We start from the raw sequence: 21163 nt of genomic DNA on the forward strand, positions 1-21163 counted from the left end.
CTTCCCTCTATTCTCAAGCCGATAACTTTACAAAGACAAGATGATACAACTATTATTTTTTCTCCTGATTCTCTGCTTCAGGGGGTCTGGGGTGTGTCTAAACAGTGCTGATCAAATATTCCACCAAAAGTTTTGTCTGATTTCAAGAATTTCAAACATGTTGCCTCAAGCATGAGGGACTGTGACAATAAAAGCGGTCCTGTAACTTTATAACACATCAAAACACATGGGGACGTTCTCCTCTTTCAAATTAGACCAGTCTTACCTCCCTATAGTATAATATATACTGTATGTCCCTCCAACTTTAGGAAAGTAAGCAGACAAAGTTTGCTAAATAAAAGAAAGATGTAAAAATGTAATCCATTTTCAGCATTTTACAATGCATTACTGATGAAATGTCATTTTAGGGAAGACACTACAGGTGAATAGGGTAAAAATCTTAACTAACAGAAGTCACCATGAAACTTCCCAAGTCTATCACTTACATTAAGACAAATATTTTTTTGTATTACAAGTTTTGTCAAATTTTATGTTTAAATATGTAAATTAGGCAATATCTGATTAAATATGTGCCAATTTGCATATATTTCCAGAACCGAAACCTGAAAAATGGATAAAGCCATTTTCTAAATTCTTGTTTTATTTTGTTGACATATTAGAGTCAGAAGTTTTTCCAGAGGGGATTTTGGATATCTCTTTTTATCACTTTGTAAATGAGAAAATACTGTCACCAACCCCCAAAACATCAAATTTCGCCCTGTTTTTAGGAATAAAATGTTGTATAAATCAGGCTGTGAATGATATATCAACAATCCCCTCTGGAAAAACCTTCAGAATATAGACAGGAATAAAACTGGAAGGTTTGGTGTCTGTAAGTGCTGCTGAAGTGGAGATTTCTAACTCAGAGTTTTTTTTTTGTTGAGAAAACGGCCTTTAAAGACTTGCACTGTAAATTCCCATAACTTGTTAATGTAAATCATACGTTTACGATTTGTTACGGATGTGGAGGAAATGACAATTTTTGGAGCCTATATCATTGTTCAGGAGAGAGAGAACTTTGCAATGATACCTGACATGACATGGGTCAGACAACATAGTACAGTATGTCACAGTATCATGTTAACTTTTGGTGAATTTAGGAGAAATCTATTGATGAAATAGATAAATAACCACCTTAATGTAGATGTTCTACCATTTCTTTTGACTTTTCTGAAATAATACATGTTAAGGAAGCAAACTAGCCCAAAATATTTATATTGATCAGTGCATGAAAAAAACTGTGTTTTTGCCATGTAGTGTCTCGCCTTTAGGTGTAAATGGTCTGTGCAAGTGGTTATATGAACCCACATCGCACCAATAGATGAGATGTATTCTTTATGTTGTGCTTGTGTTTCAGCTCCGCAGTCAAAATTGTGGACTTGAATGTAAGTGTAACACATGTAAGCATGTTTTGTGCAGACATTTGTTGACAGTATGATCCTCTCTCTTGTCCCAGGGCTGAAGGTGCGTGAGGTGATGATCAACGTGTCCCGTCAGCAGGTGGAGGATTTCCACGGCCCAGAGGACTACTGGTGTCTCTGTGTGGCCTGGAGCCACCTGGGGACCTCCAAGAGCCGCAAGGCCACCGTCCGCATCGCCTGTGAGTATGGTGACATGTTTATGATCGGAAAAGTGGCAGGAAAACCTGTGAAAGAAAATAGAGAAGAGAGAGGAGATTTAATGAGGTGGTTGTGTTGCTGAGTAAACAAAAAAAAAAAAAAAAGGCAAAATAATTGTAGCTTTTAAAGAACTGGTTCAATTGACCTGAACAAACTGACACTTTTCAAACATCTACAATACATCTAAGCACTATAATAAATCCCTCTGACCTGATTTTTACAGACTAATTGAGATTTCAGTTGGGCTTAAATCTTTGATTTTGTCTTTTTGTTTCAGCTCATTTACGCTGGTAAGAATTTTTGTTCAGCCTCTTATCATGTCGATGTAACAACTGAGTTCTCAGTCCACATCCAATTATACTCGCCCTTGTTCATTTATGGTGCGCACACAGAATAGACCAGGATTTAGTGACAGCGATGTAAGACACTGGATATGAATTAAATACCATGAAAAACTGACCTGATTGCTGCTTGGATGAAGTTGTTCCTTATGACCACCAGAGCAGAAGATAAATAGAAAAAAATGAATGAATTAAAGACAAAAAGCTAATAAAAACAAAGCCCTAAAGTGTAGTGAAGTAGAGCGTGACTCGCTGTTAGTCACTGGACCAAAAAAGTAGTGATGATACAGGATGACAGGTCACCAAAACTGACAGACTTACAATGTCTCTCCATGTGACTTGAGTTTAAAGAGGAACTATGCAAGGTTTTTCATCTAGTGACGGTGAAATGACTTGTTACTAGGGGAGTGGAGGCTCTCTTCCTCCCCCTAGGGTCTCTTGGCCGAAAACCAAACTTGCAAGATCAGTGCTACAGATGCCCTGATCGCGGTTTTGATTAATTTGGGTCACTCAAACTTAATTATTAATTCACTGTGGATAGGGTGTGGGCAGTTGAAATAGTAATACGTCCATAAAATCATGAAATATGCGTGCAATAATAGTTGGTAGTGGTTTCTTAAAGGGGACATATTATGGAAATATCACTTTGTGAAGGCTCTTTAACATATTTGGGTGTTTGTCTTGGCTTCCGCCCCCCAAAATGTGAGAATTAACAAAAAAATCTGTCATTTTCTGGCTCCCTAGATTGAAATCCATGTGGTTTTACGAGCTGTTCCCTCAGTTGTCATCCAACGATGTCATTAGTTTTCAAATTCTCATAATACAATCCCAACCTGGTAGCAGTTAAGGGGGCGGGGCAGGGTGAGCAGTGGCTCATTTGCATTTAAAGGGACAGGCACTGAAACCAGCCGTTCTGAACAAGGCTGTTTTGAGAGGATGAAAAGAGCTGTGATGTTTGATCACTGGGGTATTTTGACCAAAGCATGACACAGACATGTCTTTAAGACACCTGGGGACTATTTTAATTTGTGGAAAGGGGGCAGAATATGTCTCCTTTAATGTATAGCCACCAGGTTTGAGCGGTGCCTGCACCTATTACAAAGAAAAGAAAAGAAAAAAAAATTGATACATGGATGTGCAGAGGGTGGGGGGCTATAAATTGGATACCACAATTAATTCTGGGTGGATGGCGGATGGATGATCAATGTGTACACACGGATTCGGGTTAGCTGTGAGTTTTTACGACAGTGTTGTAAAATATATACTCCAAAACTGTGGCGACTGGACTTGCATTGTTCCCCTTTAAAGACAAGAGGGGTCCTCATTGAATCATTCCATTAACTGTGTGAGCTGATAAATGCTGATATAATCTTATCAGCAGCAGCATCAGATTTACCAGTTGTGAAACAATCAATCCCCAGAATCAAATGAGGCTGTCCAATTGATTGTGGACACAATCAGCCGTCCACAGCCCCTGTGTCCAATAGCTAAAGATCAGTGTTGCTGCTCGAGGGTGTTCTCTGTTTTGTACCTTATGTTTGATTCCACCCTGAAGAGAAATCGCATATAAACATCAATGAAGAAAAAATACAAACAAAATGTTCTTGTCCTTGGATGGAAATAAATATCACAGGGCTGATCTTTGTCTTTTGGTATTTACATATCATTGTGTTTGCACTCACTTGCACTTATCTACCTGCCAGTCAAACCGAGGTTCCAAGACACTATTATAGACGTTCCGCTCTCTATTTAGATCTCTTATATGCAAAAGAATCTCTCATGATCCTAGTCTACATGAAACCTATTCATAAGCCATGTTGAAATATCAAAGGCGCATTCCCTCTTTCCAAAAAAGGGTGACATTTTAAAGGTTTTCAGTGGATGGTGGAGGCGCAGTAAGCTATCAAAGGCGGTTTTTGAAAACGGAACAGAATAGGATCCGTCACTATTGTATGCACATGAATGCTCAGGATGATCAGAGCAATCCTCCCCTCACTTCCTCTATCCAGTGTATCCTCCAAACCACCTTGTCAACAGATTACCCAGCGCTGGGCCATCGGATCCTCTCTATCCTATACAGGCTTGTAGTGGGTTTTTTTTTTTTTTTTTTTTGAAGGTCGCGGCGCGCAGAGCCAAGAGGCCAGGCCTGCGTGTGTTAGCCGCTGAAGAGGATTGAGGCCAGGCTGACCGTAACACTTGACACCTGACAGCTGCCTCTTATCTTCTCACGCAGACCTGAGGAAAAACTTTGAGCAGGACCCCCAGGGGAAGGAGGTGCCAATCAACGGGATGATCGTTCTGCACTGTCGCCCCCCAGAGGGAGTGCCCATGGCGGAGGTAAGGCCGGCTACTACCCTACTACCCTACCCCCCCCCCCACTAACCCCTGAAAGACGAGAGGTTTTCACTCCCACTGAGCCGCAAAAAAAAAAAAAATCTACATCAGACTCCATCCTTATTCTGCTAGAGTCTCTCTATCCTCAGCTCTGCTTCCCCTGACCTTTAAAGGGATAGTTCACCCAAAATTCAAATTTCACTCATTATCTACTCACCCTCATGTCGACTAAGAGCTGTGAGAATTTTCAGAGTCCTCCGTTCCTTCTCTGAGTTACGGGGGGATCCGCACAGCAGTATTTGTCCATATAATGCTTGTCAATGGATACCAACTTTCTTCGTCCAAAAAGACACACCAAAAAACATCCAAATACCTCCATACTGCTCGTCTGTAATGTCCCTCTTGTATTGAAGCCCCGACATGAGAAATTGTTCCGCTGGCGTGATTTGCACTGACACAGGAAGAGCAGTGAACCGAGACACTGGGAGCTTCCGCTACAAACAAGCTTAAAATATAGACTTATTTAATATTTTTCGGAACAATTTCTCATGTCGGGGCTTCAATACAAGAGGGACATTACAGACGAGCAGTATGGAGGTATTTGGATGTTTTATGGTGTGTCTTTTTGGACGAAGAAAGTTGGTATCCATTGACAACCATTATATGGACAAATACTGCTGCGCAGACCCCCCCCCGTAACTCAGAGAAGGAACGGAGGACTCTTAGTCGACATGAGGGTGAGTAGATACTGAGTGAAATTTGAATTTTGGGTGAACTATCCCTTTAAGAGAATAATAGAGTCGTGTTAGATTCCAGCAGTAAGTCCGCATAAACATTTAGAGATGAAGGTGTGGGTTCAAAAATGAGGCAGACCTTGGAGATGAAGACGGCTCCCAGTATAAATTTTAATCAAATCCTCCAAAAAAATACAGTAGAAGGTATCAATAAAATATAGTCATAGCACACTCAGAGATTCTCCTCAGATTCAATTTATAGCACCATTAGTCTTGCGAGTGAAACATCTGGTTTAAAGTGGGTCAGAGAAAGTGGATGGTCCAGTTATATACTCTTGGAGGCTGATTTAAGGGAGGGTGGAGGGAAAGAGGTGGGGGTCTGCGTGGGGCTGTGGGACTCGTTCTCCTGCTGGATTCTGTGGTTTGATCCATGCACAGCTCCCACTGCAGATCTCAGTGAAGACATAAAACACCACCGAAAGAAATCTCACCATTGTATCGCAGCGTGAACGCAGCATGAATCACCGCATGTACAATATCCACGGCAGATACCAGGAACGTTGCAGGAGTCTTGGATTCCAGTTGGTTTTCACGCTGGGTATCCCTATGTTTCCTTTTCTCCCCAGAATGTTTCCTGGTGTGAATCATACTGTGTAGGGAATAATGTGGTATATTTGATCATTAATTTCCCTGAATACAAGGCTCATCCAGCTTTCAGAACCTCGGCATCAATGCTGTTTTATCTTTTGCATCCAGCAGGTCTGTCATTTCTGTACTTAACCTTCATCTTGTGTCAGCTTTCTGCTACCATCTCTTGTGTTAGGGTTGGTTTTGACCCGAGTTTTAAATCAGCTGTAAAATACACTAAAAACATAGTTTTTTTTCATCCAATTAGTTTTTCTTGTCTTGGTAACATTGTTAGGCTTCCTTATCCATGAAAAGGTTGATTTTGCACTTATTATTTCAGTTTTAACTCTTATTATTGTTCTTATCATTATAAACGGGTCGTAACTGACTCTAACACCACAAATGTCATAATTATCCACCTTTTTCTGAACGTCAAAAACGTAAGCCGGTTTTGCTCTTCCGGTGGAATTTTATGTTTACGTTTCCATGGTTTCGGTAGTCACGGTAAATGATGTTTGTTTTTTTTTTCAATGAAAATCTGTAAAACGCATGGATCATCACACTAGCTTTTAACGATGGATATCACACAAACTGACATCCGTGTTAAAAGCCAGCGTTAATAGATCCATGCGTTTACCACAACTATGACAACGACAGAAAACCATGGAAAGGTAAACGTACAAATGCAAAACCGGCTTCCGGTTTTGACCATAGATGACGTTCGGAAACTTGTGGATAACCAGAGCATTTTAGAAATTTGTGAAAAAAAGTTTTATTTTGTCTAAATAAAGGTTCCTGACTAAGTCAAAAAGCCTTGATGCAATAAACAAATTTATGTGGTACTTTTATGCATTTAAAACAGACCCTAACACAAGAGGAAGGTTAAGTTACAGACTGTCATCAGCACATTATGACCCACAGCTAGGTTTTGTTAATAGTGAAATCTACCAGTTACTAAATATGAGTGGAGAAAGAGCAGCCTGGTTACATAGATGAACCAGGTGGAGCTAGTGGACGTGTTGGTCAGCAAAACACAGATGGTTGTTGAATTTTCATGTCAAACGATATAGCAGCTTGTGTTATTTATTTTATCCATGACCATTCTACAGTACATAGCCTACTTAAACATTGTGTTATGATGTGACCATGCCCATGTAACCATGACAACAGGGACTGTCTCATCAAAACCATGATCTTTTTCTAAACCTTAGTGATTAGTTTTTGTTCCTAAACCTAACCAAGCTGTGACATTTATTTCTGTAACCATGGTGACAAAGGTCCAGTAGAGATGCCACTTACTCCAGGCACGTATTCAGGATCAGAGGGTTGGAACAAACGATCTGTGCAGATGTTGAGTGGAACATGTGGAGTTGAGGACGCTGCAGATAATGGTGCTGCCATGCCAACATGCTAAATTAGCAAATTTGAGTTTCTCAGAATCAGGATGAGAGGTTATCTTCTTAAAGGGATATTTCAACCTTTTTATGCAAATTTGGCGATTGCCATAATCCCTATAGTTTTAGGAGTAGCGTCATTACCTTTAATTGTTGGTGTAAGCTATTTTTAGATTGGCGGAGCAGAGACGCGAGCTGCACTGTATTTCTAGTCCTCCCTCATCAAACTAAATACACAATCCAACAACTCCAAAACGCTCTCATGGACAAGTTGTGACCTGTACTGTACCTTCACCAAGCTATGAAATAATAATGGAACGTTATGAGACAGAGTTGTTTTCAAGGCAAATGCGAAACCGAAACTACATTCCAGACACGGCTGCTGGTCGGAGTGATTTCAAAAGCGTAAGTAATTCCGAGTATTGCTTCATGTGTCGTAATGTTACATAATTATACATGATTATTTCATCGCGTGGTGAATGTGCAGGTCACAACTTGTCCATCAGAGCATTTTGGAGTTGTTGGATTGTGTATTTGATGAGGTTGATGAGGGAAACGTGGAAATACCGTGCAGCTCACGTCTCTGCCCCGCCAATCTAAAAACAGCTTGCACTGACAGTTAAAGGTAATGAACCTACTTCTAGGGACTATAGGGATTATGGCAATAGGCAAATTTGCCGAAATGTTGAAATATCCCTTTAAACCAGGTTATATTACTGCATCAAACAGACAGCAAAACTGAAATCAAACGTGCACAGGTGGTTTTGCTGAATGTGTCCATCACATGGTCCAGTCACAGGTTTAGACAAGGGACAGACTCTGTCTTGCTGACATTGGAGTAGGGCAGAAATTCTCTGAAATATTTTCTTTAATAACCTTAAAGGGATCGTTCACCCACAATTCAAATTTCACTCATTTTTTACTCACCCTCATGTCGACTAAGGGCTGGGAGAAGTTTCAGAGTCCTCTGTGCCTTCTCTGAGTTACAGTGGGGCTCCGTGCAGCACTGCATGTCCATATAACGGTAGCGAACGGGGCTCACTTTTCTTCGTCCAAAAAGACACACCAAAAAACATCCAAATACCTCCATAGTGCTCGTCTGTAATTGTCCCTCTTGTATTGAAGCCCCAACATGATGTTGGATGTTTTTTGGTGTGTCTTTTTGGACGAAGAAAAGTGAGCCCCGTTCGCTACCGTCATATGGACATGCAGTGCTGCACGGAGCCCCACTGTAACTCAGAGAAGGCACGGGGGACTCTGAAACTTCTCCCAGCCCTTAGTCGACATGAGGGTGAGTAGATCATGAGTTAAATTTGAATTTTTGGTGAACTATCCCTTTAATGTGATGGGCTGATGAGTGGTCAGCCAAAACACATTGTGATCTTTATTTTTCCCTGTCTTCCAATCAGACGATTCATTAATTGAGATAAGAACAAAGATTAATCAACACTGAAAATCATCATTAATTGCCGCCTGGATTTGTTAACCAAGTGTCTCAATTAGGGATGAAAGTTAATCAAACTAAATTGACATTTAAACATCACTTACCGACTTCCTGAAACAAAGAAACAACAAGGAGAGTTGAAGAGAGCGATGGAAGAGGAGGGAAAGAAAGCCTACATGAGGTCAAGTAACAGCGCTTATGGGTGGAGGTGTTGTTCGGTAATTATTCTGTGTAATAACGCAGTTTATCAGTGAAGTGTACGGAGCTACACTGTGGACTGGAGCCTCTGCTGAGGGTGACAGCTGCAGATTAACCTGTGGCAGCTGTCAACCTGCAAATGGCTCTAAAGGGGGTTGAATGCATCCAATGGATCCAGCTATACAGCATGAAAGAGCAGGAGACTCACATGCATCAGATGAGCTTTGTGTGCTTGTTTAGTGTAGAAAAGGCAGATAGCTACCGCTTTCATGAGGATTTAACATTTTAACTCGCTAAACAGCAGCTCATTGTTCTTTTTGTCTCGAGGCAACGTAAACGCCGGCTCCCCGGGAGGCGGGGAACAGATGTTTCTCACTGTGTGATCAACCTGCAAGTCTGACTTCAGGGGCAAATATAGCATTTAAATGTCTTCTGTGAAAAATGTCACTTTCTTCTCCACATGTCTGATTCCATATTTGGCCGAGGGATTATCAGCGTGAACAATCAGATGTGCAGAGTGCAGATTTAGGCGGAGGTTAACCTCCAGACTGGAGTTGCATCAATGATTCAAGATGGAAATGGAGGAGCGGTGTCACTCCAGCATTCCTGCCGAATGCACAGTGGGTGTAAAAATAGTTGAATCTGAGCAGAACAGACCGAATCACAATCTCCCATCCGGTCCTTTGTCAACACAAATGAACCCAGTCGCAAGAGATGGGGGGGAGTGAATAATGTAGAGAGCACAGCAGGGGCAGATAGCTTCAGCCCCGCCAGTTTCGGTGCACCTCGTCCATGAAATATTGAGACGGCGTCCAGGAGTGTTGGCAGTGTGAGGTTTCAGAGTGCAGCTGCGGGATTGGATGCTGCCGTATAGCAAAACGCGGCGGCGCTGCGCCCGATTGGAAGGAAGGGGAACGTCTGCGGTTTGGAGTGCAGCGTAAACACTGTGCTTCTGAGGGGTGTGTTTAGAAATCACCTCTGTCAGCAAGGATGTCAGGGTGAGCTAATGAGTCTCCACTTACTCACACTGAAATGATTTTGTACCGTGCGGTAACAACAGTTTGTGTAGGCAAGAGTCTGACACTGAGCAGGAATCTCTCCTCCACTCAGCCGCTGTATATTTGCATGAGGAAGCAGATATGTTTTCTGACAGTGCTGTAGTTCACTTCCATTCACTCCTTCCAATTATTTGTCCCTCATTGCCTACTTTAAATTGGACTTTTTCTGCTGCTTATTTCAATGGAGTCAGTATGGACATAAACTGAAGTTGAATTCTTAAAATATTGAATTTTTCATTAAATTATTGAGATTTTATCAACCAAAGAACTCAAATGAAACTAAACCGGCATTAAGCTGCATAGTGGATTTATGTTGTGTTTATAAATTCTATGTTTTGTTTTATGCTATGTTGTTTTTTGCTGTGTTCGAAATCACTCACTCATTCACTACTCCCTACTCACAATATAAGGAATTCTATATAGACTAGGGCTGCAACTAATGATTATTTTTATTATCGTTTAATCTGTTGATTATTTAAACGGTTAATCAATTAGTTGTTTGGTCAATAAAATGTTAAAAGAATGTTTTGTGTTTCCTAAACAACAAGATGATGTCCTCAAATGTCTTGTTTTGTCCACAAACCATGAGATAATCAGTTTATTGTCAGAAAGCAACAAACAAACCAGAAATATTCACATTTAAAAAGCTGAAATCAGAAAATGTTGACTTTTTTCCTTTAAAAAAAACTACTTGAACCAATTTTTCCATTATCAAAATAGTTGATTAATTTAATAATCCATTATTGTGCAATTAATCGATGAATTGTTGCAGCTCTAGACTAGTAGCCTAAGTGAAATCACTGGTAAAATGAAAAAAAAAACACTTTCCGACACTACTAGTTAATTCACATTGTATATTACTGTAAAGTTGCCGACCACGATCGTGACTGCAATGCATTATGGTAGGCCTACATATTTCTTGCTTAGTAACCGTTGGTTGTACACTACTGTACCTTTCACCCTGCATTGTGGGATCCTGTGAGTCCACTTCCACTATATAGGGTATATAAATTCTCACAGTACATTCAGACAGCACTGTGGCCAGTGTTGGGATAGTTCACTTTCTACATGAACTAGTTCAAAGTTCAGTTCACAAATTTTAAAATGAACTAGTTCAGATCATAGTTCATAATTCAAAATTTTGAACTAAGTTCACGGTTCCAAAACTGAACTAGTTCATAGTTCTTTTTTCCCAATATGTTTCTACAAGCTATTATTTTTCAAAATTATTGCCTCAGCCCATATTGAACCACAGACAGCTATTATTTTAGCACTTTTAACCTGTAGCTAGTATTATAGTTACTACTTTACTTTACCCAAAAAGTAACTGAGTTAGAACGTGACAAATACCAGAGTCCAATGTGTGTACGTTTGTAGCCTATTTGTGTTTATTAATCCAAACAGAGCGTGAGAGAGAAACACAGACACACACAGACACACAGACACACACACACACACACACACACACACACACACACACACATAGGCTACACACACACACAGCTGAGGGGCAGAAGCGCTTCTCGACCGCGCGGAGAAACGTCTGATGTGAACAGGAGGGCCGCGGCTTGTGCGTCCGGTGTGGCCCCAGCGTAACCCCCGTTTAACTTTTACCAAAGATAGATTATAAAATAAATAGAGTATCTTTGCTTTTACTAACCAACTGGATCAGTATTCCTCCACACAGACAGGCTCCGCGACGCGCTGTATCACTCTGTCTCTTCCATGCGCTGCTGATCCAAACAGCTGATAGGTGTTGCCAGATTGGGTGGTTTTTCCGCTACATATTAACGCCTGTTTACAGTGTGTTTTAGCTGGGTTTTCTATGGAAATCTGGCACACTCCTGAACGAAGTCGAGAGCGGTGTTCACAAACGCCAGAATGAACGCGTTCACAATAACGTTCATCAAGCAGAAATACCTACGTTCAGTTCACGTTCGCCCAAAATATGAACGAGTTCATGAACGATCGTTCATTGAACGCGTTCAGGCACAACACTGACTGTGGCATACTCATTGTATAGTCCACTATTAAGTGAGTAGTGTACGATTCGGGACACAGCTTCTGTCTTAATGTCAAACCAAACTCCAGAGAGGAGATGAATCAACCAATCATCTTAGCTGAACAGCAGTACTGAAGATGTGTAGTTGCGATGTGGGCGGTGTGCATGTTGGCTGTGCCTGAAGCCAAAAACCATAAGATTCTGCAAAGATCCACAGACATATTTACATCTTCAGAAAAACATGAGTCAAGGTAAGCTTTACAGTATTCACCTCTGCAGTCGTAACTATAGAAAATGCTCTGTGAAGGGCCAGTAGACAGTTTCTACTACATCTACAGCATCTATTCTCTATACAAGTGACATATAATGAAACCACAGTAGTACTACTATACTACAGTATACTATACTAATAGCAACTGAAAATAATTGAGTGGTTGCTTCCTGTTTGTCCATCAAGTGAAAAGAAACACATTTTGTTTGTCAGATTGTGATTGTGAGTAGATAACACTTATTCATACAGGACTAAAACATTTCAGACTGACACATTATCCTGACTCATATTTAAGTAAAACCATGCTAATATTAACCACAGTGCTTCTGTCACCCAATCCCAACCACATATGGGACTGCAAACCCCCAGAATCATTAAAGAGACCGGGCTGAACCTGCAGTCTCACCGTATAGGACTTGACAAGTCAGCATCTAGTTATTTTTTGCCATTTAAATGTGGCCTCAGCAGCTTGTAATGAAGTCTTTTCCAAATGAAGAATTATACTGTACAGGATACAATATTTCCATAAACACACATCTGCTAAGCACAACAAACATTACATGAAGGAAGGAAATTCATTGTGAATTCCTCCCTCCAAGTGATAGAAATATAACTCCCTGAAAGCCATCTGAGCACGACTGACGAGTTTGTACTGAGACTTTTTCCCCCCTTTAGATCACTGAGAAAAAGACAGGAAAATCTGCCCTACTCCTCTGAGCAGCCATGCCTGCTGGAGGACTGTCATGCCCACACCTCTGTAACTGTCTCTGCAGTGTCCTCAAGTCACAGGTCCCCAAATCGCTTCTGCACCAAATGTGCTACAGTAATTGCAGTAACAGAGAGAGCATTTGTGAAAATAGCATCTACAGAGGCTGAGGTGACAGGGGTTGTAACACAATGTAACACAGGAAGCATTTCCATTCATTCTTATCCTGTCATGGAAATCACAACTTAGCGTTAAGCGCTGCTGCCATCACTCTGTGGTTATATCTTTCCAGACCATCCTGTAAAAAACAAGCCACGGTTACAATTTGTTGTTAGGCGACATCTAGTGTTCGTAGTAATTATGACACATGTGACGTTATGAGGCTGCGTCACGACGGAATGTGTGATAGTTCAACATTTTGGTAAATTTGCCTATGCCATAATCCCTATAGTTTTAAGAGTAGGTTAATTACCATTAATTGTTGGTGTAAGCTGTTTTCAGATCGGCGGGGCAGAGACGTGAGCTGCTCAGCTAACGCAACCGAGGCAGACGGTACTTTTGCCATTTCCTCATCAATCTAAATACACAATCAATCATCATAAACTCCAAAACACTCTCATGGACAAGTTGTGACCTGCACATTCAAAACGCTGTGAAATAATAATGTAACATTACGAGACAAAGTTGTTTTGGAGGCAAATGCCTAGCCGTAGCATGATGATTGGAGGATCTGTCTGAAGGCTATATCCCTTTTTAATTGACAGTGATTTTGAAACATACACTGGTACCAGAACATTTTCCAGTTCAGTCCCATTGTGGATTTTGCAAGTGAAGTGGAGAGACAAACTGCAGCTCATTTATTTGCATAGTGATACAGCCCATTTCCATCATACACATCATACACTGTAGATAAAATGCAATTATTGCATTTCCTTTTTTCGGTTTAACATAATCCTCACTTTTGTTTGAGTTTAATATAGTTTGTCCTTTTGTTCATTTATTCATACATGTAGGCCAAAAATGAGTTTCCTCTCTTTGAAAGCCCAGCAGCCACCTCTGCTCTGTGCAGTCTGCACATTTACCATTCTAATCATGACCCTAACCATAACAATAGATCGATACAATATCTGACCAATCAAGAATTGTCTAGTTTATTTCCTGGTTTGTTTCAAAAGAAACTGAGTTGTATTGCTGTGGTAATGAAGTAGTGAGTTAAATCATGGACCTTAGTGTTGACCTTGTCATGAATAAATAACAGTTAGATAAAGAAAAAGTATTATTCTGGTGTTAAACCATTGTTCAAACTTTTTATTTATCTTCTTTTAACCTTTTCCATCTTACTTTTCCAACTTAAAAACCAGATGAATGTTCCATTTTAATAAGTGTGCTGTTCTGGTACAACCCTTTGCAGTTACTTATTGGTTGCATGAAATCTGCAGTAGAAATATTTTGAATTGAGTGCATCTACTAAAACGCTATTGAATGTGTTTTGTGTGAAAAGAACATCTTTATCACAGTCACACGGACAATGAAAGTGTTTAATTTCCATTTATAGTTAAAATGCTGTCACGTGAATAGTTATTGACTCCCAGGATTAAAAAGAAAACATGTGTTTGTCAGGAAATTGGACTCAGACTTTAATGCCCAGAAATCATTTTCTTTCAAGTTAAACAACAGATAAAATACCAGGACGTAAGTATGTGAGCATTGTTAGTCAGTGTAAATTGCAACATGCAGATTCTGGAGTGTGTTGCTACAGAAATCACCGCCATTCGACGTATCCAAAAAAAAGCAGGGACTGTAATTTACCCGTGGTTAATAGAACGTAGGAGCAGCTTATTTGTGATTTTGTTTCGGTGCTCCCGAGCCAAAACCAATCCTCCACTTTTACTTCACAGATATCAGTGGGTGTGAATGCAAAGCAGATCTTTTAACTTGGGGAGAAAGGAGTCCATGAGAACCCTGTATAATGAGTTTCTTTTGAGAGGTTACTCTGAGAGAAAGTGTGAAATGAACAGCCAAAACTGGAAGCCAATTTCAACTTCCCTGAATGAAAGCCTTTAATCCGAGATGAATCCCCTTGATCTACAGTAGCTCAGGTAGACAGCCCGGGCTACGGCACAAAGGGGAATCAACTAAATGCTTCTGCACTGTGATACAAGCTGTTCTCTGTTGAGCTCCACAAAGACATTGCAATGCTGCTTCAAAAACAAGTTAGCATTTAACTCCGTCCCACCTCCCGCCTTCTGTGCACTTGTTTCCACTCTCCGGTCCCGCCGCCGAGCGCCTACTGTTATTTTCTCATAGGTCAGAGGAAAGTCTCCCAGAGAGCAGATGATGAGCTCCGTTATTAAGACGAGCAATTACACCCGAAACCGGGCCGAAGCTGGGAGCTCCCTCTATTTATTACATCACGATAAGACGGATCGGGGGTGGAATAGCAATGCGGCGCCACATACGTAGCTCGCAGGGGGGAGGAGAGGTGGCATTTGGGAAGCGACGGGGGGGAGGCGGATGGGCGACACGGACCCACTTTGTGTTTTCTCCCTGTATCTTTTCTGATTAACCTCCGGAGCGGTGGGGGGAGGGGGGAGCACAGCTGAGCCGCGGATAGCTCCCTTCAACTCTTACCTGCCGCTGTCAGGCGACGGCGTCCGTATGAACACACCGAGCCACGCTGAGTTCAAAGAATCCGCGGGAAACTTTCTGTGTGTGTGTGTGTGTGTGTGTGCAACCGACACACTTTACTTTACATGTGCTGCTGCTCAATTGTGGGGAGAATGTGTGAAGTGGATTAGCTCAGAGGTGTCGCTCCTGATAAGCTGCTCAGCGGGTTCCACTGACGCCTCGGTCCCCGGGGTGCACCTGATGGAGATGCTTAATCCATGTTCTCGCGTTGATGAGGAACTTGGCAATTATAAAAAGTTCTGACACCAACGCCGGCGTGGCCACGGTCACCGAAAGGGGGGAGGATATCCTGCTGAATTGGGATATTAACCCTTTAATGCACAACATGGGTCTTAAGTGACCCAACTGAGTGTTTACTGTGCTGTATCTTTGCAAAAAATGTCATCATATAGTAGCCTATTCCAGAAATTCCTCAATTAACTTGTTTTTGATCACATTCTTGTTTCATTTTTTACTTTTTGAGTAAAAACACATTTTGTATCCCTCTAATGCACAACATGGGTCAAAAATGACTGATGATATCATGCTGAGTGAGTGTTTCTTTGCTGTAACTGAAATCTATCTATTTTATGATTGAGTGTTCCAAGTATCTTGTTTTTATTAGTGGGGTCATTATTTCCATTTTCCTTGTTATTTTGTGAACAAAAATGAACCTAAATGAACCAGTTGAAAAAACAAGCACCAAGAATACTTTAATTTTAGCATTCCCTCACCATCTATACCAACAGCTTCGTGCCAGACCATTGTTGCCTTGATTACAATAATGACTAGTCATGACTCATAACTTTTCCCCATTAATAGCTCAGTTGACATATTCTATTGTGGTCAACAGCTAGAATAACAGCTAGCTCGCTAGTTTTATTATTTCATGTATGGCTGAGTGTTTCAAATATGCTATAGGCTATCTTTCAAATCAATGTATTTTATCAGTTGCATCAGTAAATATTCTTTTTTTAAGCATATTTACTTGTTTCACAATTATTCCAATTTTACCTAAAGAAACATTTGATGACTTGTTAAAGATGATTGTGCATAATTCATTAGGTTTGTCTATATAACAGCTAGCTAGCTAACTGGTCCACTCTGACTTATTGTTAAAATGATAAAGGAGGAATGGAAATGATACCCCGAACTAATTAAAAACAAGATAATCAAATAATACTTGGAAGATTCAATCATGAAATAATACATTTAATAAGTTACAGCAAAGAAACACTCATGAAATCACATGGAAAATGAATGTGGGCCATTGCTGACCCCGTTATACATAAGGGTGTGCATATGTTGTGCATCAAAGGGTTAAAGCATGAGTCAGCAGGCAGATTTTCCTCCTAATAACAACGAAGCACGGCCTTTGTACTGTAACGCCGTCTCCTTGACATCAGATGACCGTCCAACCTATAGGAGTGCGATGATGAAACTACAAGCAGCGCAGTGGGGGAAAATGTGTCAGCTGGCAAGGTCTTGATCAGCGCTCTGCTCATAAGTCTGGCTGATGGCTGCGGTGTCACCGGTTACATTGCTCCTCTGTCCTCTAATTGCCCCTCAGCCGACACATTTCTCAGCATCTAATCATCAGCAAATGTCATGTGGATGAGCTGTGTGTGCGTGTGTATGTGTGTGTGTGGGATAGTTCACCCAAAATTCAAATTTCACTCATTATCTACTCACCCTCATGTTGATTAAGAGCTGTGAGAAGTCCTCCGTGCCTTCTCTGAGTTACGGGGGGGTCCGCGTAGCAGTATTTGTCCATATAATGGTTGTCAATGGATACCAACTTTCTTCGTCCAAAAAGACACACCAAAAAACATCCAAATACCTCCATACTGCTCGTCTGTAATGTCCCTCTTGTATTGAAGCCCCGAAATGCGAAATTGTCCCGAAAAAAATTAAGTAAGTCTATATTTCAAGCTTGTTTTGTAGCGGAAGCTTCTCGGAGCTCCTCTTCCCCGTTCGTCAAATTTGGACGAAATGGGAAGAGGACAGACCCTTGTTCGTCCAAATTTGACGAACCGAGGAAGAGGAGCTTCCGCTACAAAACAATTTTTTTCGGGACAATTTTGCATTTCGGGGCTTCAATACAAGAGGGACATTACACACGAGCAGTATGGAGGTTTTTGGATGTTTTTTGGTGTGTCTTTTTGGACGAAGAAAGTTGGTATCCATTGACAACCATTATATGGACAAATACTGCTGTACGGACCCCCCCAAATACTGCTGTACAGACCCCCCCGTAACTCAGAGAAGGCACGGAGGACTCTGAAAATTCTCACAGCTCTTAGTCGTCATGAGGGTGAGTAGATAATGAGTGAAATTTGAATTTTGGGTGAACTATCTATCCCTTTAAGGAGATGAGAGGACCTGTCCGCGCGGCCGGGGCTTGGAGGAGGTGACCTTCAGGGGTGGTCTGGGTAATGAAATCACAGGGAGGACGTCCTGATGCGTGGCCCCCACCTGGAAACCCCTCCGTCAAGGCTGACACTGATGACCACATCCTAATTGAAACAAATGTGCCAATTAGGCAATTCATTTCTCACATCCTCTGCCACCACACTCGCCGGGCTAATTTGTATTTGTCCCTTCATCTTTTCTCTCTCTCTTTCTCTCTCTCTCATCACCTCCTCCCCTTCGACTCCCATCTCCCACTGTCTCTTTCTCTCTCTCTCCTTCTGCTTGGTGAATCTTTTCATCATTACCCATGGGCTGTTAGCAGGCAGACAGACAGCTAATGTGCAGCGTGGCCCCAAACACTGCGAGGGCCAGCTCATGTCACACGTTAATTGCCTCTTTCAAGTCGCAAATTTCCCAGGATAAAAAATTGAAATAAATACATAAAGAGTCGGAAGGTGGGAAATGGTTTTGTGTATGCATGTGTGTGTGTGTGCGGTGGCACTACTCGTGTGACCCATTCAGTGACAGATGATTCTAATAATGAGAAATTAGACTGTGTACCCCCCGCCAGTCATGTCTCTCTATTTTCTTATCTATCAGAGATGCTGAGCGCTTTACCTCTGATGAATCCCCCCACACACACAAGAGGCTATCTTTTAATTGTAGAAAATAATTCTGGGAGTCTTTGAAGATCAGCTTCCATGCTTTCTTCAAGGCAAACAGAGGGGGGAACAGAGGCTTTCCTTTGCCGTGGTTCTGCTGCATTCCTCTCCTCCTGAAAAAGAAAGAAAAAAAATTCCACCTCTGCTGAGAGTCACACAATCGACTCGGAGGGGGAAAAATGTGAGAAATGATTACTGTGTTATGATGTTTATTATCATTTTTATTTGTGTCAATATATACCTGCAATCCATCATCCTCTGGGTCCGTGTGTCATTTCTATTTACCCAGTGTTTGCATGCCCAAAGGCACTTCCTATTTGCATCCAGCCTGAGTGTTGTTTATTATAAAGAGCGTCTGTGCGCTTCCTATAAATCCATCAGCTTGGCCCATTCTGCTACACTATGGATGTAATTTGCAAACGCAGCGATGCAGCTCTCTTACCACGGTAGAAGCAGTAAAGCGTCTCTAAGTTTGTAATTCATAATTAGTTTTCCGTCTCTGTTGCTGGTAATTGGTTATATAGTGCTGCTTTTGACTGCCTAATTTAGTGTCGGTGGTTGTGCTGCTGAGCTGTGGCTGTGCAGCAGGGTGGGCCTGACTGCTGTTGACCGGCGGCATTTATGCCTTCTGAGGACATGAGGCAAGACTTGAAGTGAACTAGGTTGAGTGACCACATCGGAATGCAAAAGGGTCTATACTGATTTTGAAAGGACGTACTTGAAAGTGAAAACACTGCTGGATCAGCCTCCCACATTTCTCTCCAATAACAAGGTCTTCTGTTTGTTTTTGTCTTAAAGGGGACATCTTATGGAAATATCTCTTTTTGAAGGCTCTTTAACATATATCTGGGTGTTTGTCTTGCCTTCCGGCCCCCAAAATGTGAGAATTGACAGAAAAATCTGTAATTTTCAGGCTCCCTAGGTTGAAATCTATGTGGTTTTATGAGCTGTTCCCTCAGTTGTCTTCCAGTGATGTAACTAGCAGTGGTTCATTTGCATTTAAAGGGACAGGCACTGAAACCAGCCGTTCTGAACAGGGCTGTTTAGAGAGGATGAAAAGAGCTGTGATGTTTGATCCTTGGTTCTATCAGACAATGCGAGTGAGATGGGGGAATGTAACATCTGATCCCTTCCATGTGACCAATGGTGTCCGCCAGGGCGGAATCCTGTCTCCCTTTCTTTTTAATGTGTACATGAATGATTTGTCTCTGATGTTGAATACATGTGGTACAGGTTGTAGAGTTCGTGATCTACTAATTAATCACTTTATGTATGCAGACGACCTGGTCATCTTCAGCCCTTACAGTGCTGGTCTCCAACAGCTATTGAGAACATGCACACAGTATGGTGCTGACTTTGACATAAAGTACAATGCTGGTAAGAGTAAAGTTATGATTATTAGAAGCAGAGAAGACAGACAGTCAACCTTCCCTGACTTCCATCTGTCTGGCACTGCACTCAGTGTGTGCAGTGAGATCAAGTATTTGGGGCATATTATTGTTAATGACTTGTCCGATGATAAAGATATGTACAGGCTGCGTCGTAAGCTCTATGCACAAGCAAACATGCTGTGTCGTAAGTTTAGCATGTGCTCTGTATCTGTAAAAATTGCATTGTTTAAAGGATATTGCACACCTTTGTACACAGCCCACCTGTGGTGCCGCTACAAACAAGGTAGTATAAGAAAGCTCACAGTAGCTTATAATGACAGCATGAGGCTACTGTTGAGAGCCCCAAGAAGCTCCAGTGCAAGCCATATGTTTGTTAGTGTCGGGGTACCCACCTGCTCTGCTGTTCTGCGCAATCTGATGCACAGATTTATGTGTAGGGCGTCAGAATCAGAGAATGAACTTATTAATGTGTTGGTTAATCCTGTACGCAGTTCTGTAAGATTTTCGTCCAGACTGTGGAACCATTTTAGAACATGTTTGTATGCAAGCCTACACTGAATAGTGGGGAAGGCTCTGTACTTTGTATTTTGTGTTTTTTTTTAATTCTGTCTTTGTTTTTATTATCTTATTCTGCTTTTATGGTGATATGGATCCCCTTGGGTCTGAAATAAAGATTTAATAATAAATAATATAAGACACCTGGGAGCTATTGTAATTTATGGAAAGGGGGAATAATATGAATCCTTTAATGCAAACGGTGGCAACTGGGCAGGTTCAAGTCCCCTCAAAGACATTCATGCTGTTGCAAATGATGCTTGTGCAAACATCTTGAGTTTGAAGAGTTTGAGAGTTTGAAAGAGATTAATTCCTGCTTTATTGTAACTGTTCACACAGAAAGTTAGAAAAACGTTGAACTCATTCCTGTGTGGGTCAGATGTTTACCTTCAGTCTGCAGGTGGGGTATTTTCTAATTAAATTGCGTTAATACTAACCTACAGTAAACTAGTAATATATACTCAGTAAACTGTGTGAAATGTATACTTTTCTTGTTTATATCGCCTACATTCAGTCAGGCCTGTGCAAAGACAGAACTGTGCGTTCACACCAAAAGCTTCCAAAGCGTCAAAACGCCGGAAGTCAATTCATTTTCAATGAGAGCCCGGCGACACTGAGCGTCCAAAGCGTCAACTGGCGTCACCACGCTTCCAAAGCGTCACCAGACGAGAAGTTGAGCCTTGGTTAACTTTGGGGTAATTAGCTATGA

The 21163-nt window shown here is 41.4% G+C and overlaps 1 protein-coding gene across 1 annotated transcript in view; it reads left to right on the top strand.

The window, feature by feature from the left end:
- Positions 1–21163, top strand: part of unc5db (unc-5 netrin receptor Db) — a gene marked incomplete at its 3' end in the record, with an annotated part of 317959 nt that overhangs the window by 186458 nt on the left and 110338 nt on the right. The window contains exons 3-4 of the mRNA XM_083979098.1: positions 1496–1639; positions 4233–4336. Coding sequence (XP_083835224.1) covers positions 1496–1639; positions 4233–4336 — 248 coding nt within the window. The remainder of the gene's footprint in view (positions 1–1495; positions 1640–4232; positions 4337–21163) is intronic.

The sequence above is a fragment of the Trachurus trachurus genome (genome assembly GCF_905171665.1).
Source record: "Trachurus trachurus genome assembly, chromosome: 9".
NCBI classification, from domain to species: Eukaryota; Metazoa; Chordata; class Actinopteri; order Carangiformes; family Carangidae; genus Trachurus; species Trachurus trachurus.